Source organism: Neltuma alba, unplaced genomic scaffold, assembly GCF_004799145.2.
Source record: "Neltuma alba isolate B1F8T4 unplaced genomic scaffold, ASM479914v2 tig00013281_pilon, whole genome shotgun sequence".
Lineage (NCBI taxonomy): Eukaryota > Viridiplantae > Streptophyta > Magnoliopsida > Fabales > Fabaceae > Neltuma > Neltuma alba.
Window position 1 is genome coordinate 22,356 of NW_021637569.1, and position 26,027 is coordinate 48,382.

The following is a 26,027-nucleotide window of genomic DNA, read 5'->3' on the forward strand; positions in this document are numbered from 1 at the left end:
AAAAGTTAACAAAAATAATGATATTAAACTCTTGAATATTGATAAAACATTATTAAATGTTATAATATTAAATTTAATTTTTAAATCAATCATTATTATTACAAAAAATTATCATTTAAAATTAACTATTTTAAAAGTAAATAATTAAAAATATTTTTTGTAAGAAAATATACACTTTTCCTTTAAAAAGTGACGATGTTCAAACACTCCCTGTGGAGCTAACCGGCCGGCGCCATATACTGCATGCTTCTTTCGCTGGCTTCCTCAGTGCCCTGATCGTTCCTTAATAGAGATTCTGAGAAATTCCACTCTGTAAGTATAAATCTTCGTCTTCCTTCCAGTCATTATACGGCTCCTAGTCTCACCTCATCATCTATCCTTCTTTTTTTTTTTTTGGTTACATGAGGGGCGGGATCGAGCCCGCACATTACCAACACACGCACACACTAGGTGCCACTCCGCCTAGAGGCGGTTGGCTCATCATCTATCCTTCTTGAATGCATTCAGCGTTTATGACAGATAACTTTGATGAAATTATTTCTCATTATGATCGATCGCTGGAAATTGCTTTTCTCAAGATTTTCGGAATCTCTGGTTTCCGCTAATTTCTTCATTCGCAGCCGAGATTTCGGCAAAAAGGTGGAAGAACATTCATTCTTGGCGATTTTCTTATGTCAGTATTTATATTTTTCCGTACTGTTGGTTTTAACTATGATGGGGCTGGCTTGGAATCCTAGTGAACCGAGTTACTAGTTGGTCTTAGTTATGGTCTCCGCTACTTTACGTATAAATAGGTTTTTTGGTAGTTAATGCTATATCATGATTATTGATAAGGGCGAGCGTGACTGGAGAATATCAGGGAAAATTTTTCGGAGAAAGATGGTGCCATCACTGGTTGATCTCTGTGTCAAGAAATGGATCGATAATGTATGGAGTCTGGCAAATGTTGGTGAAATCGACGAGTATCTTCTCGACTTGATGTTGCCTCTCTGCTCTGTGGACCAGTTAAAGTATGTGGAAGGGGCTACTAAAGTAAGATGGACTTATTAAATAAATGTGAGGAGTCTAGTTATGATTGGGAACAACAATACTGAATTGTTTATTTTGATAAGGTTTCGCAGGAAATAGATTTGAGTTCGGTAACGGATAAATTGTGGAGGACGTTTTATGAGGCGCGCTTTGGTAACACCGATGGAGTGATTGAGAAAATGAGAGACAACAAAATTCCATTCAAATGGAAGCAAGCGTATGAGGTAAATTTTTCCCCCTGAATCTCTCAAAGGAGCATGACACAGTTAAGAATTTTTTTTTATAAAAAAAATAATAAATTGCAAATAATTGTGTAACTGAAAGGGTGTTAGTTGTTTTTGGGGAAGAGAACGCTGATTGTTGGCTATTGTAACTTATATAACATTCTTGCAGTATAAAGAGGAGGAGATTAAAGCTCGGGAGAAAACGATGCGACTGCTTCTCAAGAAGGACGAATATGATTGTACGTTATTTACAACTTTACACATTAATCTAATTACTTTTTAGCATGCAATAATTTACAAAGCAGTTAATTGGCATTTATAGTCATTCTTGAGGGCTTTGTCCCCATTTTGGCAATTGGAAAGAACTTAAATTATTTGGAGAAATATCAACAGGGTTAATGTTAGGAACCAGCATCCATATCTGCTTTATTCTAGGAAGAAAAGTGGGATCAAAGGGTAGTTTTTATGTTAGTTATCTATTATGTCATATGTAGGAGTTATATGCAGTTATGTCTTTTTACTATTATTCAGTTTTTCGGAGTTATCTGGTAGTTGTTGCTGACTTGGAGGCTGACCATATAAGCCTATTATGTAAGGACTCTGAGGAATATATGAAGTATTATTCAGAAAGCTATCCCTCTCATCTAGAATTACAGATCCTGGTTCTAGATTCTCCTTTCCCTACCTTCTTTTCTTTTCTCTCTAAAAACTCTTCCCCCTTCTACTGTCCTACCAAGTTAATTTGGGAAAAAATTGATAAACATGTGAATCAGGTTTTACATTTAGGACCAATATCAACTTTTCAATTAGGTCCTATGTTAAGGATTGGAGGAGTAATTTTTTTCTTGGTCTGTTTTCTAATAAAATAATTCACATGACTATGAATGACTATTTGCCATGTATTGTTATTTCCTATCGCGTACCCCCCTTCGAACCTCTAGTTCCTTTTACTATTGGACATTGGTTCTGTGTTTTTAAGATTTTTGGTTGTGTTTTTAAGATGTAATCAAGCTGCATCTTTTTTTTTTTTTTTTGATAATTTTATTGTTGACAATCTGTTGTAGATTGTGGAGCTGGCTACAATAGAATGAATTCACTGGCCAGGGAAGAGATAGACTCTCTAAACAGGTATATTTCTCTCTTTCCTTTGTTCTTTATTTCTTTTCATTTTGTTCTTGACCTGAGACTTCCCAGAATGTCGAGTCAAGTCCAGCCAAAATTAGCAGCTAGATAAGGAAAATGAATTCTACATGCGAAATGCCAGTAAGATAGGGCTCAGGCGCTTGAAGAAATGGATAGTTGGAGCATATGCATGGATGTTTAACATGAAACCTCGAGATTTTGTACATATGAAAGAAGTAGAAGCCCGCAGCTTTTGGAATCACACCTGTGACCGAAAACTGGGAGAAAACATCAGATTATAGAGTATATATGTAGAGAAATAGAGAGTATGACGTTTTCTTTGTTAGAAATTGTAAGGAATGTTCTGGAACCAAAGTTCACTTTGCTTCTCTCTTGGATTTCATCAATATTACGCCAAGCTAAGAAAATATAATGCTTCACTATTCAAGGTTTATTCAGGTAAGTGCCATTTTAAATGCGCACCTTTTACAGTGTCAAGCTGCATTTGGTTTGAAGGAATACGTGGATCATCATGAAGTTTGCATGCCCTACTTGATTTTGACTTCACGTATTTTAAACTTTAGTCCTTAGGTAAAATATCTTGCAGTAGTGAAGAGCAATTCTGTTTAGAAATCATCAAACTGAGAAATTTAAAAATGAACTTCCGGAAGCAATTATGCAACTGTTTTCTTGTTTTATTAGTCGATGTGTTCTAAGATTTCATATTGAAGCTTATATGCTCTGCTGGATTTCGGCTTCAAGTATTGTAAAAATTTTTACAGTGAAGAAGAAGAAGATGATGATGATGATTATGATGATGAGGTGGTGGTGGATGAAGAATCTGATGTTGAAGGAGAGGTTTCTGTTGAAGAGGTAGAGGAGGATGAAGAAACTGAAACTGATATTGAAGAAGTTGTAGAGAAAGAGGGAGAAGTTTCTGCTGAAGAGGTAGAGGAAGTGGAAGAAGAAGAACAAACTCAGATTGAAGAGGGAGAAGATGATAGTGATGAGAGTGAAGCAGGGCAAGAAGATTGTGGTGGTGGTGATTGTGATGATGATGGCTATGATGACGATTATTATGATGATGACTACGGCTACGATGATGATTATGGATGTGATTACGATTGTGATGAATATTAGCTTCCTGTGATAAACCTCTTGGATAGACCTAAAGCTTTCATGTTAGTTGTTGTTGTTGTTTTTTTTTTTTTAATATTGTAAATACAAATTATGCCGCTGACTAATTTTTTTAGATTTTTCACTTGAAGGTAAGTAATACAAGCTTGTTAAGATTTTAAGGAAAGTGTTTTGTTTATTATTTCTAGAAAATTAAAGGAAAAAAGTAGTTTTTAATCGCCCAGTTTTATTGGGGGAAAAATTGCCCAATTGGTTGGGTTGTCCCAAATTGACAAATTCGGTATGATCTCCTCCCGAACTTAGAAGAGGTTAAGCTGGACTCTGGGCATGAGCTATGGCCAGGTCCTATTCCCAGAAAAATGTTGAACCCTCAATACCTTCAAAAGTTTAACGGTGAGATGATTTGGAAAGTTGAAGTCTCTGTTTCCTTTGGATTGCCCATCCATGATAGCCTACCAGAGTAAGGTTTCTTGAGCATTAGTGACTGTGAGGAATTGGAGGAACTTGTTGAAGAGAAGGGAGAACAGCAGAATAATGAACCCAATACCAAAGTATCAGGATGCTTCTGGAAGCTGAAAAAATTAGTGGTGAAGAGGTGCAACAAGCTGGAAAGACTCTTTCCTGCGTCAATAGCTAGAGATTTTGTATATATCAGAGGCTGCTGAGTTTAAAGAACTGTTTAGTCGGAAAAGTGAAGGGGCAAAATTATTGAAGTTTTCACTTATTCTCATACCCCCCACCCTGCAAATGAACTGCGTGAGTTGGGTAAAGAATTAAGGACAATTGCCAGTAACTGGTACATTTTCTGGCTGCTTCTTTAGTGCTTGGTCTTGCTTGGCAATGCTTATCACTGATATTTGCCCATATCTTAATGTAATTATTTTTAAAATTAATTTTATTATCTTTTAAATAAAAGTTTTTATATATCTTTGTTGTTATTTTACATGTTTATCAATTTTTTAAATAGTCAATATCTAATTAAAATATATTAATGAACAAAGCAGAAAACACCAAAGAAAGAAAAAGGCTTTTTAACGTAGATTTCGCGAAATTAGAGCTGTAAATTTTTTTCCCTTCTGGCTTCATAACTGTAGATTCTTTTTACTTTATTCAGCAACATTGTTGGTTTTACCGTAGATAAATACAGTACTCTTCTGGTCCTAAATATAAGACCCTTATACAAACTTGTATAAGAGTCTTATATTTAGAACCGGAGGAGTATTATAGTCATGATAATTATATCTCTCCAAATATTTTCTCATAAACGAAATATAGCAAAATACCCATATCAAAGGGGAGAAAAAGTATTCTTTAAAAAGTAAAAGGGCAAAGTGGGGAAAGCCATCAATACTCCAAGGGGCAATACAGAGCTGCGCATGTACGTACAGCAACAAAATGGAAAGTTACATGAAAAAATCTCAACATATATTGATATGTGTGTGGGCAAATAATAAATTGGAATTTTATTTATTTAAGTCCCACCAAGTTTCATTGTAAAAGCCTTGAGGTAGCTAGTTCATCATGAAGTGGCATTTCCCAAAACCTGCACCAATGAACATCCATGTGAATCATTATTAGATATTAGATATTTTGATAACATCTCGTCATTATTGATTTAAAATAAATAAATATATAATTGATATGACATATTACCAAAAATAAACAAATTTTTAATTTTTTTAAAAAAAAGACTTACTCGGATCAACGGTGACAAGCATAGCAGTGCCTCCAAAATCACAAGTGCCTCCGGACGCTTTCCTGTTCTGCCAATAACTGTTGAAGGCATACGAAGCATGGGCCAGCATCGAATTGGGCTCATAGCACGGCCCATTAGGCTGAATCTCCTTGCAATCCGCACCTGACCCACACGCATAATCCATGGCCTGTTTGATTATCGCGTCAGGAACAGTAGGCTTCGCAACACACCAGTGACCCGAAGACTGCGGCTTTTTATTATGCGGTGGGGGAGGAGTCGATGTGGTTGTGCCCGACGGCGGAGGTGTGTAACCATTAGGAGGCGAATAAGCCATTGGTGGGCTTGGGCGAGTCTTTGGTGGGCTTGGGCCGTGCTTTGAATGTGGGCTTGGGCTTTGAGAGTTTTGGGGAGGGGGAGGTGGGTGATGCTCATGAGGAGGAGGGTGCGAGATGGGGGAATATTCAGGGAGACTTGGAGGTGTGAGCACCGGAGAGTATGGAGAAGAAGAAGACGAGGTTGGCTGAGGAGCCTGTGAACTGGACGGAGGTAGTGATACAGAAGAAGAAGAAGAAGGAGAGCCATAGGAATCATCAAAGTTTGAAAAGCTGAATAATGGGGAGTTAATGTCTCTGGGGTCTAAGAAGTGTTTGAGAGATTTCAGATTCTTCCATGGCTTGCTGGAGGAGGAGATTCTATGGTTTAATTTGATGTTTAAGAATATCTGACCATGGCTTCTTGTATCTGCGAATCAAGACAAGAGTTTCATAGGAATGAAGAAGAGAGAAGCTGTTATAGGCTTATTAACACTAAATAAACTTCATTGACGTGAACTAAACTAAAACTAGGTTCTGTACGTTGCATGGAGTTCAAGAAGTGAGCTTGCATGCTGAACATCTATGTTAATTTAAGAATATTAAGAGAAATGGAAAACTTGGTTTTCTTAAAAGGGAAATTTTAATGCAATACGTTCCTTTTTTTCCTATACATATATTTTTTTTTCTTGAAAAAAATCTGATATCTTCTTTCTACTTTTCTCTTGCTACTGACTTGAGAGAATATAAGTTCTTAATTTTAAGGACATTTTCATTTGAACTGTGCCATGCATAATTAATCAAAGTGTCAAAGATACACGTAATAAGAGCAAACCAATAGAGTGCAAGCAATTACAGAGTTTTAGATCCCACAGAAAGTAAAAATTGCGGAATTAAACAAGCAAAATCATATAATGAACGCATAACAACCCATCAAATTTTTTTTTAAAAAAAGACGAAACTGGCACAGCGGTGAAACTTACCACAAAGAAGGACAATAGAGGAAGCGACGAGGAAGAAACATAGAATTGCAATGCTGAGTCTGAATCTCAGTGACTGATCTCTTGTTGAATCCATTACTGCATTATCATCAATATACCCAAAATAACTTTTGAGTATTATATCGAAACCTCACAAATTTGCAGTTCAAGTTTGCAAGCAAGCTTGGATTCTGCCCCTATCTGAAGCAAGAAAAGACGCTTAGCAGAGAAGTGGAGTTAAAGGGTACACACATATATGTAGGTGCAATAAAGTGGGAAACTATTCAAAAAGATGATATTCATTCTCACTTTAATTTTGGCGCCTGTCTGATTCTTATTGCTGGTTATAAGCAAGTAACAGTGTGCAGCAAAGTGTGTTTCAGTCCAGAAACTATAAAATTCAAGTGATTTAGTTACTTTGTCTGGGGGAATATGTTCGTTATTATACACACTCACTTTATTTTGCTTGTATGCCACTCAAAGTACTAGATCTAGAGACATACATGATCAAGTGTAATCTAATTACTTTGCCCATCCGGCTTCCAGAAACATGTATATAATTAACCAATACTCCGTCCTTTCTTTCTTATGAGATCCCTTTAACTAAATCATGCAGTTTAAGAAAATAATTAAAATTATTTAAAAGCAATAGATATATAAAATTGAACTTTTATTTTTAAGTATGTTCTTATCTAACAAGGGAGAAAATAAGAGAAAGAAATACTAGCAATGAGATAAATGATGATATGAGAAAAAGATGAGAAGAGAGTAGTATAATCACTGCATGAGAAGAGATATTTATGTCACTAATAATGAAATATTAATTGCTTTCTGTTGGTTTTTTGTTTTACTTGTTTACTTGCATTTATTTAAGTTATTTTGACATTATATTTGTTGTTCTCTCTACTATCATCATCTATTCATCCACCTCATAGGTTAGGAACATAAAAAGGAATTACCAAAAATATACAAAAAGGAAAAAGGAAAAAGAAAAACAACATTGCCACTTTGAAGCGATAGAAATCAGGGCCTAACTTGGTGAATGGCCCACTTAACAAAAAAAAAATTGACTGGGCTGGGTTCACATAACCTTGGGTTAAGGTTAATTTTGTTTAACCTACAAGGTAGCCCATCTTTTTAGTCAAATCTGAAGGGTTTATAATACTCCTCCGGTCCTAATTATAAGACCCAATTGACTTATTTGAGGAGATTAAGGAAGTAAGTTAAGTTGGCTATTTATAATAAATAAGTGTTGTTATTCCTAAAATATCCTTACTAATTAAGTGTATTGGCTAAAACTATCATTATTAGAATGATTATCTTAGAAAAAAATGCATAAATATAAGAGAGAAAATGGATTGGGTCTTATAATTAGGACCAAATAAAAAGTCAAATTGGGTCTTATAATAAGGACCGGAGGAGTAATACTCATCCAAATCATCATTCTTGTTCAAAATCTATGCTTTGTATTGTATAATGTGCCTGCCAAAACATTAAACGCCCAAGCATTGCCGTTTCAGCCAAATCAATTCTACCTGTTTGACCTTAAACCCATAAGCTAATGATAATGAGCACCCAATCTGATGTTCAACGATAAGGTGAAAATATGAATATAATTCATTTATTAAAAAAATTATATATTTATATCAAGAAGTACAAAAATTTTATATAAAATATTTGAATGATCGAAAAGAAAGAAACATACCAAACATATACATCCTCAAATAGATGCACCGAGACGGCACTTGATTGATGAATGTCAATAATTTTGTCTGTTCCTCCCCCCCCCCCAAAAAAAGAACAAAAGAAAATTCAACGTAGACACAGCAAATGGTTGTGGAATCCATCATTTGACTATTATATTAGTCGTTTTTTAAGTCGAAAATATCTATATATAGTACATACCATTTACTCGTACTATACCAGCGGTTTAATTCTGAAATCTCACAGTGTCTTCCATTAATTAAAAGACATGGAGGTTTCTAAGTTTTTCTTCCTTCAGGCTTTCTTCTTCTTCCTCCTCATTGCATCAACTCAAGCTTCCCCCACAAGCATCTTTCGAGAATACATAGGAGCTGAGTTCAACAATGTCAAATTCTCCGATGTCCCTATCAACCCAAATGTGGAGTTTCACTTCATTCTCTCTTTCGCTATTGACTATGATACCTCCTCTTCTCCTTCTCCAACCAACGGCAAATTCAACGTTTTCTGGGACACTCAGAATCTTAATCCCTCCCACGTTTCTTCCATCAAAAGCCAGAATTCTAATGTCAAGGTACGTACTTTACATAACACGTAAAATCACTTTATATTACTCCTTCGATTCTTAATATAAGACCCATTTAATTAATTTGATTAGATTAAAAAAGTTAGATAAGTTAATTAATTATAAGTAAAGTGACACATTTTTCTTAAAATACCATAATCGTCTTTTTTAATATCTCCTCTCCCTCTTCTACTTGATTATGGTTGAGGGAGTATTCATAGGGGTAATTTAAAGAAAATTAATAACTATGAGAAATGGGTTTTATATTTAGAACCAAAATCAACTCAAAAATTAGGTCCTATATTAAAAACCGGAAGAGTACTATAGTATGAACATCAAATCAATTGTGGTGTGTGTGTATTGATTTGCTTCAGGTGGCTCTGAGTCTGGGAGGAGACAGCGTCGGAGGTGGTCATGCATACTTCGACCCATCTTCCATTGATTCATGGGTTTCCAACGCAGTTTCATCACTCACAAACATAATCAAACAGTACAACCTAGATGGTATCGACATCGACTACGAACACTTCAAATCAGATCCAAACGCTTTCTCTGAGTGCATCGGACGCTTAATCAAAACCCTAAAGAACAATGGCGTCATCAAGTTCGCTTCAATCGCTCCATACGACGATCCCCAAATTCAGAGCCATTACAAGGCTTTATGGAACAAGTATGGGAACCTCATAGATTACGTCAACTTTCAATTCTATGCGTATGATAAAGGAACAAGCGTGTCTCAGCTCATTGATTACTTTAACACACAGAGCAAGAATTACGAAGGAGGGAAAGTTTTGGTGAGTTTTATAAGTAATGGAAGTGGAGGGTTAAGTCCTGGAGGTGGATTCTTCACAGCTTGTCATAGGCTTAAGAGCGAACAAAAGCTTCATGGGATCTTTGTTTGGTCTGCGGATGATTCCATGGCTAATGGTTTCCATTACGAGAAACAGTCACAAGCCCTTTTAGCAACTTCAAACTAGGGGCTTTGTTGTGGGTATATGTGTGTATATATTTATGTTAAACATGTATACTTCTTCGGCACTTAATATAAAATTTATTATATTTGTAATTTACATTACAAAATAAGTTCTTATTTAGTACTTGAATAACTATTAGGTATCTACTGCTACATGTATGTATCTTATATATGTGTGTGTGTTTCTGCGTGAATATATTTATGATTAAGGAGTTATGTTACTGGGCATTGGATCCTTCCTTTTCTCCTTTCGTCTGCTTTTTGGGGTTTGTTTAATAATCGCGAGTGGGAGATATTTGATGTGCGACATGTGAGCGGCAGACACTATTACTGGGGCTTAGGTTTTGTTCCTTTCATAGAATATCTTTTTTGGCTAGACTTATACGACATTGGGATCTGCGTGAGATGCCTAACTATTTTCTATGCAATAATAATGCTAATTAACAATTGCTCCTTTCAAATCAAGCACTCCCTTGCCAATTGGGACGTGTGTAGTAATAGTAATACTAGTTTCTCTTCTTAATACAAAATTTATTTAACTAATTTAGGAAGATTAAAAAAATAATTAAATTAGTCATTTATCAAAAAGATGTGTTAATTTCTTTAAAATATCCTCTTAAATCTTAAATCATGGTAGTATTAATTATTTATGAGTTAAGGGTCATTTTTGGCTTTAAGTATCTCAACGAAGGAGTTAGGGAAGATTTTATTTTTGGACCACCGTAACTAATTAATATCAATCAACATTCAAAATATTTTAAAATTTCAGTCAACTCTCTTGGACCAAAATAAAATTAAATAATACTCTTTCATTTTATTTTTAAAAAAATAAATATTAATTGTCAACGGAACTCTAGCCACTAGTGCTTGTGACCACCAAGCCAATCAAATTATTTAGTCATATGGTGCAAAAAATATATATACTATCTCTGGTCCTAATTATAAGACCTCGTTTACAGTCTTATAATTAGGACTGGAGGTAGTATATATAATAGAACAAATGCAAGTATCCAAATATAAGTGAACGATTGAAATTCAATAATTTACAAATAAAATTTAGTAATTTACAATAAAAATTTGGTGATTTATAAATAAAATAATGAAATTCATAACCTCAAATGTAAATGTTTGGGTGTGAATGAGAAAGTGAAATTCGAATGTTTATAACAAAAAATTAATGATTTACAACTGAAATTTGACTATTCACAAGAAACATAAATGAACTCACATCCCCAGATGTAAGTATTTAAGTATGAATGAATAAGTGAAATTAAACGATTTACAATAAAAATTTAGTAACTTACAATCCAAATTCGATGATTCATAAAAATTATAAACGCTTGTATTTGATGTTGTGAAATATAAAAAAATCCACTGGCCACCGAAACTCCGATGACAATTAATATATATTTTTAAAAAAAATAGAAAAGGGTATTATTGTAATTTTATCCTTAAATTTTAATTTTATTTTAGTTTCAGGATTGAATGAAATTTTAAAAGGTTTTGAGAGTTAACTAATATTAATTAGTTACAGTGATCTAAAATGAAATTTTTCTTAAGGAGTTATGATTATTCAGAATTTTTTTCCTAACTCGACATTACTTCAAAAGTGCTGAGAAAAACAACAATGCCTTCCTTTTCCGATAACAACCAACGCTAGTCTTTTAACGAAAATAGCTAATATTTTTTTAATTTCTAAGATGGTGTTTGAGTAGAAACCAAACCATAATTTTAAAAGTGATTTTACGATATACGAAAGAAATATATGAAGAAGTCTATTTTGATTTGCCAAAAAATACCTTTTAAAAATACTTTTGGGTATTTCCAAATACTCCATAACACTTTTGTTCCAATAACTTGCCTGTTTGGGAGGGCTTAATTTGGCCCATAAGTAGCTTATTTGGGACAGAAGCACGATTGAAAAATCATATCATATTTTGGAGGGCTTATGACATATTGGGCCTGTCTTTTATAAGCTGGATCACCATGCGTTTCAAATTAAGCTAGAAGGAGGAGCTTATTTGAAGAGCTTATTCAGCTATTGGACCGTTGTGTGGTGGTATGTCAGAATTTATTCCCCTCTTTATTTTTCTCTCACTTCTAGCGTCATTCCCTCATTATTCACTTTTGTTTTTATTACCAAAGCTCTCATTAGTCATTACCCATGACTCGTCTCTTCTTCCGCCCAACGAACTCCGTCACCTCCTCCCCAGTAGTTCTGTTGCTGGTCATCATGAGCTCCATCGCGTCTCCGACTTAAGGTCATCATGTTGGGTGTGAGGTGTGCGTGGCCTGCTAGAGCCCGTTCCTTCATCACAACTTTGAAGCTATTGCCTTGTCTGAGTTGCTATCGCTGTCTCCAACCGAGGTCGCCCTCATCTGCTGGTGCATGTGAGTTGTGCGTGGAGATCTTAGCGTCCCAGTACAATACATTGTCGAATCTGCCTCTGGCAGCCTTTGGGTGGTTTGATCTGTTACAGGTTAGCCGGTTTTTTTTTGTCTTGCTTTTTCTGTTGGACTCAATGAATATGGAGGGAAATGTGATTGACCTAAACATCTAGAGTTGTGTGTGCATTGATCTATGCGTTAGCTAATGTGGTTAACGGTTTTGATCCCCTATTCTTGCCTGAAATTTACCGTCGTCCCTACTCTCCGTGAATGATGTCATTCTCGTCACCGGTGGAAGCTTGAAAATGTAACCCATTTCTGGTTCAACCGTTCTCTTTCATCCTGGTCGTGTTTCCTATGCAATCTGCTCTCTTTTTTTCGTTCTATTTTTTGTAGTGCTCTGTTTCTTCCTCTGATCGATAGTTGCTTGAATTGCTCCGCCATATACTCGGTTTAATCATCTTCTCCCACATGTTTAATTGGTGGATTAATGCATTGGATTAATTCATTGGATTAATGCATTTAACTATCTGTTGAAGGATCAATCTATATATGGCTAGATAGTTGACATTCTAAGCTACAGATTTGGTGTTGTATATTGTATCCTGGGTTATTTGTCATCAGTATCATACTGTGATGATCATTCTGGAGATGTGATAGTGTATATGTGATTGGATTTTGTTTTATTATTCTGGGTTTTTTGTTTAATCTAGAGATGTATATTGTATACTAATCATTCGGTTGCTATTCGGGTGGGGTAATAAAATTATAAATCTATGTGGAAAGAGGAGTAGCCAAAATTGGTTCAAATGTACTTTCATTTAAGTGAGAAATTTTGTTCAAATTTGGTTGAAATTTGACTGAATTTGAGTCAGGTACTATTAGTAGAAGAGGCTTTTTTTAACCTTTAAAACAATAGAATGAAATAAGAAATATAAAATTCAATGGGAGAAATTGGGATTTTACATAATTTAAATAAATAAAAATTTTAACAATCATCATCAATGTGAATCATCAATTGATATTAATATAAATTTATTAATATCATATATAAAATTAAAACCAAAGTTGATGTTGTTTTTGCGGCTGTGTTCAAATAATTTACAAACCTTTCTTTTTTTACTTCTAAAAATTTGGAAAAAAAAAATTACACATTGAAATTGAGGTGGGCACGTTGTGTTAAAAGGTATATTTTATTACTTGATGATAATATTTGGAATTTTGATAACAAAACCATGTATAATAATATTAGGAAAATAACACGCAATTTTTGAGATTATTTATGTCTTATGATTTCTTCTGTAATTTAGCTGAGAAGACTATGCAAATAACATATATTTTTGTTTGGATACAATGTATTTCTTACATAATATAGCTTTTATTTAAAAAAATTTTGGGCTTTGCTTGCTTCAGGTAGTCTTATCTTGATTATTTTTCATAAAGAAATGGATAATGATAAAGGAAAAGCGACATGGAATCCTTACACAACTAAAATTCTAATCAATGTTTATGTCAAGAAAATACTACAAAAGGAACATCAAGGAACATCGTTTACAAAGCCCGATTAGAGTAAAATTGAAAAGAATTTTAAGGAAAGGGACGGGAAAAATTATGACAGGAAACAACTGAAGAATAGATTTGACATATGAAGAAAAAATTGAAAGTTGTGGCAACCACTGATGTCTAGAAAGACTAGTATTGGTTATGATACAACCACAAATAAGGTGTTGGTCTTGATGAGTGGTGTCAACGAAAATTACTGTTAACTATTTGCGTTGATTGAGTTTTAATTTTGAATATCACTTCAGACATTGCTTAATTCTGCCTAATTATGTTAATACAGGTAAACCCCAATTTCAAGAAATTTAGGCATCAGGGGTTGATGTTTGCATCAGATTTGATAAAAATATTCAAAGATGTTATGGCTTCGGGACACTATATGTATGTACCATCAGCCTCAGCCTCAGCAGGCACCTACTCCACAAGCTGACACAGAAGAGAGGAGGATGTTTATAGACTCGAGCTGGACCAAGAAGAAGGGTCAGGGGATAGTGAGAATGAAAATTTTGGTGTTAGGTCAATAGCCAGTACAGGGGTAACATAAGACTTAGCCGGTTGTAACATAAACAACCTTGCGAGTAGTGGACCAGTGGTTCAGGAAGCTATGGAAAAAGGAAGAAAGGTGAGACGTCTGATGCAAACAAGGAAAAAAAGTTCCTGCCTCTACTAAAATTGTTGATAGGCTCAATGTTATCGTAGTTGCTTCTGAGTAGTGAGCAACAACATTGAATGATGATCCCCATTTAGTTGACAAGGTTTTGGCACACCTGGCTGACCTTAAAGAACTTAATGATGACGATCAACTATATTATGCATGTACTAAGATGCTTACGCAGTTGACGTGGGTAGGCGAGCTTATTTGACACTTATGCATAATAAACGCAAGTTGTTGATGTGGTTCATACCAACAGCACAAGACCTAGACACATGGAAGGGATCTACAATTTAGGACTTACTTATTTCACTATTGCTATTGTACTTGTTAACTTGAACTGATTTCTGTTTTACCATCAACTGAAGTGGCCTGTTGTAGGAACTTAATTAATGAGTATGTAATATATTTGCTAATTTCTACTTGTCATTTATGTGTTTGGGTTATCTGTTTATAGTATGAAAAATATTTACTTCCTTGTTATAATGCTTACACTTTCTTCTGATCACAGTTATAGGGTTAATTGTATAATGGCCAATTGGAATGATGATTCACCATGGAATGAAGATACTTTGGAGAATTGGAATAACGATTCATGGTGGAATGAAGGGAATATAGATGACCATTCAACATGATTATCCATGATTAATAATGAATTAACACAATATGAAGCAGTAGATACATTGGTGGGTCATTATTGTGAAATATATATGTTTCAACAGCCCTGCTTAGCAGACAGGAAATTTATGGTTGCAAGGTATTTTGGCAAGTCACAATGATTGATGTCATAAAATGTTTAGAGTGGATAAACGTATTTTCCACCTCTTATGTGCTAAATTGGAGGAACATGGTTTACGCAAGTCTAAGTATGTAGGAATTGAAGAAATGGTCGCGATGTTTTTAAACAACGTTGCACATGGACAATGCAATAGGATGATCCTAGAACGATTTCAACGTTTAGGGGAAACTGTAAGTAGACTGTTTCATAATGTACTGCAAGCTTGCCTTAATCTATCAAGTAGACTTATTCAACCTGTAGATCCTACAACCCATAGAAAAATTGAGAATGATCCCCATCAGTATCCATTTTTTTAAGGACGCAATTGGAACAATTGATGACACTCATATACCGTGTGTTGTCCCTACTGCAAAACGAGACAAATTTATTGCCAGAAAGGGAATTCTAACACAAAATGTCATAGCTGCATGTGATGGGAATATGTGTTTCACTTTTGTGTTGGCAGGATGGGAGGGATCTGCACATGATGCTCATGTATTTGACAATGCTATTACAAATTCATCTCTAAATTTCCCTCATCCACCTCCAGGTATATATTTATAAGTTTCAATTAAGCTAATTTTTAATTATTTTATATTTTTATTCATTTTACAATGTCACAAATTGTTTCACAAATTATTAGGGAAATATTACTTGGTTGATGCGGGATATCCAGCACCAAATGGATACCATGGTCTATACAGATATGAGCGCTACCATCTTCCAAAATTCTGACGACAAGTAGGATTTTGAAATAGTGACAAAACCTTCAATTATTATCATTCCAGTTTAAGATGCATAATAGAAAGAACATTCAGTGTTTGAAAGAATAGATTACAAATCTTATGAAATATGTGTAGTTACGACTTCCAAACTCAAGTGTACATGGTTTGTGCAACAATGGCCATTCATAACCTTATAAGGAGACATTTAAGCTCTGACACCATTTTCGTAGAAGCTGAAAATGGTGATATACTTGGTGAGCATGATTAGGCTGAAGTTGGTCAACTATCATCTTCAAATGTAACATCATAGTCTTCATCGCATATGAATCGCGTCCGTGATGCGATTAGAGACCAAATTATCCATAGTTTATCAATTAATTAATTATGTGATATTATTTCGTTTCACTTGTCACAATACAATGAACTGGGATTCAAAACATTTTTTTTCATTCAAATTATGTTTCGCTTTATATTTGCAATAATTTTTTTTATTTCTCTAATTTTTCAAATTTAATTCACTCATTAAATTTCACTTCTTTATATTAAATTAATTTAAATTCATTGTATTATGCAAATTTATTTTTTTAATCATGTTTCACTTTATATTTAAAATATTTTTTATGATTTCTCTAAAGTTTTAAAATTTAATTCACTCCTTAAATTTCACTTCTTCATATTAAATTAATTTAAATTCGTTGTATTATGTAAAATCATTTTTTAATCATATTTCATTATTTATTAAAAGTCATACTCATTTTGGTAATTTTACAAACATACTTATTTTTATTCAATCATAATCCAAACAACTTTTTATTAATCTCACTTTTACAAACTAATTTTTTAAACTTTAATCCAAATACAATTCATCTTACCCAATCTTACTTTTATAAAAGTCAAATTAAAAATAAACTATTTTTTTCACCACCAATCCGGATCCAACATCTGTAGCTTCTCAGTTCTCAAGTTTTGCTTCTTTTAGCTTGGGCTTTCTTCTTCCTCCTCGTCAGGCACGCATCAACAGATGCGTATCCCTTTGCTGGATATGAAATTCTGTCGTGTCACACTCAACCCAAATTAACTAAAACTTCAATAATATCAATTCATTCTGTCTTTTTCTATTGACTACTAGGCCTCTAATTCTCCACGTCTCCCACCAATGCCCATTTTTTTGGACGATTCCTTGAATATTTGAGAAAATCTAAAAAAAAATGTCTATTAAATTTTAAAATTTTAAATTAATATTGGTTATTATATTTATAAAAAAAATAACAACATATTTTTATAGTAATTTATTATTTAAAATTTTAAAATTCAACTGTCATTTTTTAGAGATTTTTTCTAATTATTTTCCCTCTTTATAATAAGAGAAATGTATTAAAATATCAAAAAGTTTAGTACATCCTGAGGAAGGACATCGATCCCTTCAGTTTTCTAAGTTACAACGTTATTATTTTCTTTTTTAAATGGCAATTATAAAATTGCCTGCTTGCTTCGTTTAACTTAAAATTTTATGTAACTAGCAGCTACAGTTCTGATTGGGATTAGTCATAATAGTTTGTAGTCCCCCCAATACCAGCTGGAAAAGTTGAAAAAAGAAAAAGAAATAAAGAAATAAAGAAAAAAGTATAAGTCATACTTTGCAATTTGCATCCTTCCAGGTAACATATTCCTCACGTGTTTGGTCCACACTCTTTAATTTGATCGCTGTATTTGTTGAATATTATTGAATAGTTCGGCTCCGCTGCTTGCACAGATTTCTTCTATCTCTATCTTCCTCACTTCTCACCCCAGTCTAAAATATTAAAATAAATTCGAAGGACTTAGACTTAATATGTTGTTTTTCAAAACAAAATATATACTACCTCCAATCCTTAGTATAAGACCCTGGTTGACTTTTATTTTGATCCTAAATATAAGACCCCAATCCACTTTGTCTCTCATATTTACTCAATTTTTTTCAAGATAGTCCTTCTAATAATTATAGTTCTAGTTAATATACTTGATTAGCAAGGATATTTGAGGAATGACAACACCTATTTAGGACAATTAACTAACTCAACTTACATCCTTAATCTTCTCAAATTAGTCAACTGGCTCTTATAATTAGGACCAGAGGTAGTATTATGTGAATTTCAAAACTTAAAATAGAGAAATTAATGCATTTAAATTATACACATTTGATTTGAATTGAACAATAAAGAAAAGAAAAGAAAAGGAGGAGCATTATTAATACTTCTTTTTGACCAGGAACATCGTTACTACTTAGAGGAGGTAGGTCATACACACACGCACGCACACACATATATATCGACCCTTATATTGATGATTACCACCAAGTTGGGGCAAGAAAGTTGAAAGACTGTGCTGAAATAGCAATATTTTGCTTTTCAATAACAAATGAAAAATCAAATGCATTTATTACTCTGGCTATGGTGTTATAATTTCATAAGAACTTAATCCGAAGTTAAGAATATGTATCAAAACTGAAATTTGTTCAAAGTATAGGAACTATTTGTTAAACTCAAACTATGAAGCTATAAAATTATAGAGATCAAAACTAACAAGTTAAAACTAAGGAGAGTAAAATCAAAATTCAATAAAATTATAAGGACTAAAAATAATAATACTAAGCCAAAGAAAAGCCAAACGCACGTCTCACTGAAGCTGTGTGGTCCCGTGGGATCTTGATTATTATCCACCACTTTAGGTGATACCAATCTCTCTCTCTCTCTCTATATACATACATACATATGTATATCTACATTGTATGGGCGCACTCTGGTTGTGCCTATAATTAGTGATAGGAGTTTCTGAAATCTACAGCTCTCAATTATTGAAAGAAAGGCATGGAGGCTCCCAACTTCTGCTTCGTTCAAGCTTTTCTGTTCTTGTTCTTCCTTCTTGGGGGATCTGCACAAACATCCTCCTCAGGCATATTTGGAGAATACATAGGAGCAGAGTTTAAGAATGTGAAATTCTCCGATGTCCCTATCAACCCCAATGTCCAGTTTCACTTCATTCTCTCCTTCGCCATTGACTATGATTCCTCTGCTTCTCCTTCTCCTACCAACGGCAAATTCAACGTTTTCTGGGACTCTGGCAATCTTAGCCCCTCCCAAGTTTCTTCCATCAAATCCCAACACTCTAATGTCAAGGTGCTAATTAAATTCTTCATTTGAATTCTCTTTTTTGTCTTCAAAAATTTCATGAATCTCTCATTCTTATATCAAGTACTCCTCTGGTCCTAAATATAAGACCCTTATACTACTGTGTATAAGGGTCTTGTATTTAGGACCGGAGGAGTATATACATGTCTCAATTGATTGCGAACCGTGATTCATTTGTTTTTTAATTATATCTGTGGGTTCTCATACTGTACACAATTTGAAAATAACAAGTGCTATTATTAAGGATTTATAATGATTAAGAGATTGCCATGATAACTAAAGCTATTTTGTTTGAATTTACAAGAGCAACTGGATATGTTGCCTCTTTGAACAAGTGTTATAAAGTCAACTGTTTTATGGTCCAATAGCATAAAAACTCCATTATGAGTGAAACATTACCAGCTCGATTCTGCTTATAGCTTCATCTAGCTATCCTTCTAATTATTTAAAAAAAAAAAGTGTCATGAATCACAAGAACAGACCAATTTGCACAGAGAGCTAACTTTGGACAAACCCAAATACTTTGGGTGAGATTTGCAGAAACTCACCATTTAGAGAGATCTCAGTTCCATGGTCCAAGAAAAAGAAAAAAAAGATAGATCTCAGTATCTCCGCTTAATTTGAGCAGTACTGATTGGATCATGAAAACCTATCATTGAACACACAAAAATAGAGCATGGAGAAACTGAAATTTGATTTGTTTCAGGTGGCCGTAAGTCTAGGAGGTGACAGCGTGGGAAACAAACCAGCCAAATTTAGCCCATCTTCCATTGATTCATGGGTGTCCAACGCAGTTTCATCACTCACAGCCATAATCAAACAGTACAACCTCGACGGAATCGACATCGACTACGAACACTTCAACTCAGATCCAAACACCTTCTCTGAATGCATCGGGCGCCTAATCAAAACCCTAAAATCCAACGGAGTCATCAAGTTCGCTTCCATCGCTCCATACGACGATCCCCAAGTTCAGAGCCATTACAAGGCGTTATGGAACAAGTATGGGAACCTCATAGATTACGTCAACTTCCAATTCTATGCATATGATAAAGGAACGAGCGTGTCTCAGTTCATTGATTACTTTAACACACAGAGCAAGAATTACGAAGGAGGGAAGGTTTTGGTGAGTTTTATAAGTAATGAAAGTGGAGGGTTAACTCCAGGAGGTGGATTCTTCACAGCTTGTCAGAGGCTTAAGAGCGAACAAAAGCTTCATGGGATCTTTGTTTGGTCTGCTGATGATTCCATGGCTAATGGTTTTCGTTATGAGAAACAGTCACAATCCCTTTTAGCGACTTCAAACTAAGGGCTTTGTTTTGTGTATCTATATTTATCATGCGTATTATGTATCTGCTGCTACATTAGCTATATCTTACATCTGTGTTCGTATTAATGAGTGTGTGTGTGTACGTACATGTACCTTTCTCTCCATAAATAGAGTTATGATAAATGGGTTATATTGTTGGGCATATTGGACTCTTTAAGTATTCTAAAAAGATTTTGCATTGGGTTAAGAGTGGACCTGAGCTTTTTGACTCGGATGATACCTACGTTAAGTTCCTTATATTCATTATGTCAAATTCTCTAATTATACATAATCTTATGTCCTATTTTTTAAATATTAACATTTAATAGCATTTAATTATAGATTCATATTAAACAAAAAAAGACACATGAGTATACGTGTGATTGAAGAACTTAGTATAATGGATATGAGTAACTTGTGTTATGTTCTAATAATTCAATAATAAAGCAAATAGCAATAACAAATAGTGAACTAGAAATCTGGATATATTATTAATATTGGCGTATATGAACATTTACAAACAAACAATCCAGATACAGAAATATCAATCGCAGAAATATAAAAGATCTCATAAACAAAACTCACTAGAGGGGACAGAAGGAGGAAGAAGTACTGCCAAAAGAGAGAAATCTAGAGGGAGGAGTTAGAAAATAATCACCAAAACCCTGCCTTGCTCTCACCCCTCTAACGACCTTATATTCTCTCAATTTTCCTTCAACTTTCAGGTTGCATATCTAACACATGAGCTGTGTCGTGGTCCCAAGGCCATATTTGCTGACTAGTACGTTGGACCCCTCTCATTAACCACGTCATTTTCCACTTGGTCATTTTGGTCAGCTATTATGACATTACCCCCTGATGGAGAGGGACCTTGTCCCCAAGGTCAAAATGGGGGTAGAGTTGTTGTAATTCTGAAACATACTCCCACATGGCCGCTGGTAAGCCATCCCAAGTAACCAAAACCTGAGGGACCTAGTGGTCATCTTTCAATACAGTACGAACATCAAAAAATGATAAAGGTTGTGCAATGGGACCCTTAGTTCAATGAGTAAAGGCGGAGAAACATATGGGGAAATATTAGGGCCTTCATATTTCTTGAGCAACAAGACATGGAAGACGAAGTGAATACAAGCATATGCCAGAAGTTGAAGTTTGTAAGCCACCATGCCAACTTTTCACACAATTGGAAAAGGACCAAAATAACGCATGACGAGCTTCTGATGCTTACTAATTGCGATTGAGTACTGCTTATAAGGTTGCAATTTTACAAAAACAAAATCACCAACATCAAAATGGCCCTCTATTCGTTTAGCATATGTAAATTTCTTCATACAATCTTGTGCCTTTATTAGATTTTGTTTCAGTCTAGTCAGCAACTGATCCCTCAATTGTAAGTTTTTTGCTAAATCCAGTGGCATATCAACTGAATAACCAACCAGGAGGAGCATGGGTGGATCGCGCCTATAGACAGCCTTAAATGGAGTCATTCTGATGGTCATATGAAAAGCTATATTATGCCAATAGTCTGTCCAAGGAAGATAATCAAGCCAGTGTCTAAGATAATCAAACACATAATATCTTAAATACATTTCCAAGCATTTGTTTAGGACCTTAGTTTGGCCATCTGATTGAGGATGGTAGGTAGAACTCATGTGTAATAGTGTACCATGCAACTTCATGAGGTGTTTCCAGAACATACTAAGGAATACCTTATCCTTGTCAAAAACTATCGTCTTGGGAAACCCATAGAGTTTCACTACAGAATGAAGGAAAGCATTAACAACCTGAGCACCATTGTAATCAGTCTTCAAGGGCACAAAATGAGCATATTTTGATAGTCGATCAATTACCACAAAGATCACAGTGAAACCCTACACCAGGGGGAGCACCACAATAAAAATTAATTGAAATGTCTTCCCATATCTGTTAGGGCACTGGAAGAGGAGATAACAAACCTACAGGGTACACTTGAATGGATTTAGCTCACTGGCACACTACACACTTTTGGACAAAATCCTTCACATCCTCCCCCATATTGGGCCAATAAAAATAAAAATGAGCAGTCACTTGCTAAAGAGTGCACAATATACCTACATGACCCCCCAAAGGCGACGAATGGAATTTAATCAAAATCTTCTGAATGAGCTCAGGGCAATTAGGTAGTACTACTAGATGACTATTCTAGCGCAAAAAGTCATCAAGTGGAACATACCCAGCAACAGGGGATTGATGAAACTGGGCGACATGATGCTAGATGGTTGTCGATTGTTTTGCAACGGCCATGATTTCATCAATGAGAGAAGAGGTGACATGTACCATGGCAAAACATGTGATTGGGGACAGCACGTTGGCTGCTGCATTTGTTTTCCCTAGCTTATACTTAATGGTATAATCGTAGCTTATTAACTTGGGGAGATGGGCCTCTTGCTCAGGTGTCTACATAGCTTGTCCACACAAATATTTCAAGCTTTCCTAATCAGTCTTAATGATGAAGCGTTGATCAATTAAGTAATGTTGAAACTTTGCAACTGCTTGAGTAATGGTAAACAATTCCCTCACATAAGAAGACTAACCCTGCATCCTAGGAGATATTTGTTTCAAGAAATAAGCAATGGGTGCCCATTTTGACTTAGCACTGCCCCTATGCCTTTCCTTGATGCATATATTTCTAAAATGAATGGTTGAGAGAAATCCAGCAAAACCAACATTGGAACGTGTGTTAGGGCCAGCTTAAGTCAGTCAAGAGCCGTCTGAGCTTCTAGTGACCAAATGAATATGTCTTTATGTAGAAGTTTAGTGAGAGGGCTAGCAAGCTCTACCTACCCTCTGCTAAAACATCGATAGTAGCTAGATAACCTTAGGAATCCTCTTAACTAGGTAACTGTACATGGTACTGGCCAGTGTTTGATGGCTTCCACCTTAGTGGAGTCTACATCCACTCCTTTAGTTGAAATTAGGTGGCCCAAGTATTCAACCCGTGTGCAACCAAATGAGCATTTAGAAAGTTTTATGAATAACTGTTATTTTGCCATTACCCTTAGAGTACCCACATGTAGTAACTATTATTGTCACGTGGTACTGTAAATAAGTATATCATCAAAGAAAATTAGACAAATTTTGTTAGAAATGGTAAAAAAAACAAAATTCATTAGTGCCTAAAATGTAGCTGGCTCATTTGTGAGACTAAATGGTATGATCAACCATTCATACAACCCTTAATAAGTCATGAATACCATCTTCTCCCTATCTTCTGTACATCTTAGAATTTGATGATAGCCGCTCATAAATCCAACTTGGAATAGTAGGCTGAGCTTCACAACTCATCCAAAAACTTATCCACAGTAGGCATTAGGAAAGAATCTTTAACTGTGATTACGTTTAATGCCTTGTAATCAACACAAAATCACCAGGCACCATCCTTCTTCTTAATTAGGATGAATGGGGCTTGAAAAGGACTTCAACTTTGCTGAATCAGACCCTCTTGTAGTAGTTCCTCAGCTATTTTCTTAATCTATGCTTTCTGGCTAAATTGGGTATCTGTATGGTCGAACTTTTGCTAACCCTGTTCTTGGTTCTAGACAAATCTGGTGTTCATGATCTTGTGGTAGTAGTTACCCCTTGGGATTCTAAAAGACTTGTATATATTGGTTTAGTATGGCCCTTAGGTCATTAGGTAACTCCTCCAGAAATAGTGTTGCCTCAGTATTGCTGCTCTCATTCGTATCTAATTATAGCATGAAGCATTCAGACACCACCTCAATATTTACCAATTGTTGTAATTGGTGTAGCTCTGCTTGGTTAATGTAGGGGTGAGTGAGTCCCAGAAACATGATGAATTTGCCATCATTAAAGAACTTAATCTTAGCCTAACCAATAGTGTAGTCAGCTATATATGGCCCCAAGGTAGCTAGCCATGAAGCTCCTATTACCACATCCAACCCTACAATGGGTAGTACATAAGCTGGCATACCTAAGGTGTGGCCCTGTTTCTGTAACCGCAAGTCCCTAATGACCCCTTCACCTTTCATCGCATAGCCATTGCTAATTATCACTTTAATGTTTTTCACTGTTTTAACCTGTAGGGATAGATGCTAAGATATGCGGGGATGTATAAAACTATCTGAACTACCCCCGTCCAGCATAATTTGTACAATCGTGCTATTGATGGATCCCTCAAACCAAATTGTCACCTTGCCCTGTCAACCTTGATATGCTTGTAAAGAGAGGTGATAAATTGTTCACTTCCCCTTCCAATGGATTTGCCTCGGTTCCCGTTAATTCATCCCCTTCGTCGTATTCAAGAATCATACATTGTCGATTTGGAGGGGGATGTATGGGAGAGAATTTTTCGCCATAGGTGTAGCACAACCCTTTCTCCCTCTATACCAACATGTCAACAGATGTCATCTTTTTCACTAGAGCCAAAGGTTTGGAAGTAGGTGTAGACAACAAAGGCAGCAGAGATGATTTTAGGGTCAAGTTTACCCCAGATAAAAGAGTAGTGGTACTTTCATATCCCTTACTCGTTACTCTGCTTATATTCCAACTTGGGCCTATCAGTTTGGAAGATCCCGGGTTTGGGCCAACCTTCACATAAAAAATTTTGGTGAGCTTTGTGGCGCTGAGAAGGTTACTAGGTTTTTGGGTCACCACATCACGTCTCATCTCAAGTTTGAGTCCTCCTGTGAAACAGTCCAAAAGTGCTTCCCCTGACACCCCTTTCGTTCTATTAGCCAACACTAGAAACTCTCGGCAATGTTCTTCCCTTGAATATATTTGCATTAATTTGAACAATCTAACCCTAAGTTGATCATAAGGTGAGGGGCTGAGCTCATCCTTTATTGCCCTTGGCAACGAATTCCAATCCATGATCACCTTCAGTTTGTGTAACATCTGAAACCAAGGAATGATGTCCCCTTCAAAATTGATGAACGTAACGCTCACCTGTTGAAAATTTAGGGTTTAATAGTAAGCACAGTACTATTCTGCTTTAAATATGCACGTCGTGGGATCCGTGCTACTAAATTTTGAAAAATCTAGCTTAATGTGCTTCAGTGACTGTAATGAACTACACCAGCTTGATCCTTCTCCCCCTCGCTCTTGATGGGAAGACGGGATGGTTCAACCCAGAGATCCAATGGCAGCTTCGAAGTTATCAAAATGCAGGTTCAAAGCTCTTAGTAGAACTTCCAAGGCATACTCCAATCTATGGAAGCGTTGTTTCGTATGTGATTTGAGCCCATCCATTCGTTCCCGCATGGCGGTCTCCATTTGACCCACATATTCAGTCATTGTCTTCATCTCAGCCTGTAGATCTTTAAACCTTGTTCCCTCTGCCATGGTATAGTTCTGGAGCTCCATTCTTAATGAGAGCACCAAAATATTTTATGTTCTAATAATTCAACAGTAAAGTAAGCAGCTATAACAAATAATGGACCAGAAATCTGAATATATTATTAATATTGGATGTATATGAAGGTCTACAAATGAACAATCCAGATATAGAAATATCAGTCACAAAAATATAAAAGATCCTAGAAACAGAATTCACCAGAGAGGACAAAAGGAAGAAGAAGTACTGCCAGAAGAAGAAATCCAGACGGAGGAGTTAGAGAATAATCACCAAAAACCCGCCTTTCTCTCACCCTTCTAAGGACCTTATAATATATTCTCTCAACTTTCCTTCAACTTCTAGGCTACGTGTCTAACA

At 35.3% G+C, this 26,027-nt stretch overlaps 3 protein-coding genes across 3 annotated transcripts; 2 read left to right on the forward strand and 1 right to left on the reverse strand.

The window, feature by feature from the left end:
- Window positions 1–622: 622 nt before the first annotated feature.
- Window positions 623–3,667, forward strand: LOC114736021 (nonsense-mediated mRNA decay protein 2-like). Its single transcript, XM_028923811.1, has 6 exons — window positions 623–639; window positions 835–1,032; window positions 1,113–1,253; window positions 1,423–1,492; window positions 2,318–2,381; window positions 3,158–3,667. The coding sequence occupies exons 2-6, from the start codon at window positions 880–882 to the stop codon at window positions 3,513–3,515; spliced, it is 786 nt and encodes a 261-aa protein (XP_028779644.1). The 5' UTR covers window positions 623–639; window positions 835–879; the 3' UTR covers window positions 3,516–3,667.
- A 1,117-nt stretch (window positions 3,668–4,784) lies between these two features.
- On the reverse strand, window positions 4,785–13,332 carry LOC114736011 (leucine-rich repeat extensin-like protein 3). The gene is made up of 4 exons (XM_028923801.1): window positions 13,327–13,332; window positions 6,503–6,598; window positions 5,209–5,949; window positions 4,785–5,055 (listed from the first exon to the last, which is right to left on the reverse strand). The coding sequence occupies exons 2-4, from the start codon at window positions 6,594–6,596 to the stop codon at window positions 5,024–5,026; spliced, it is 867 nt and encodes a 288-aa protein (XP_028779634.1). The 5' UTR covers window positions 6,597–6,598; window positions 13,327–13,332; the 3' UTR covers window positions 4,785–5,023.
- A 5,322-nt stretch (window positions 13,333–18,654) lies between these two features.
- On the forward strand, window positions 18,655–20,441 carry LOC114736010 (chitinase 2-like). The gene is made up of 2 exons (XM_028923800.1): window positions 18,655–18,996; window positions 19,715–20,441. The coding sequence occupies exons 1-2, from the start codon at window positions 18,688–18,690 to the stop codon at window positions 20,315–20,317; spliced, it is 912 nt and encodes a 303-aa protein (XP_028779633.1). The 5' UTR covers window positions 18,655–18,687; the 3' UTR covers window positions 20,318–20,441.
- Window positions 20,442–26,027: the final 5,586 nt, after the last annotated feature.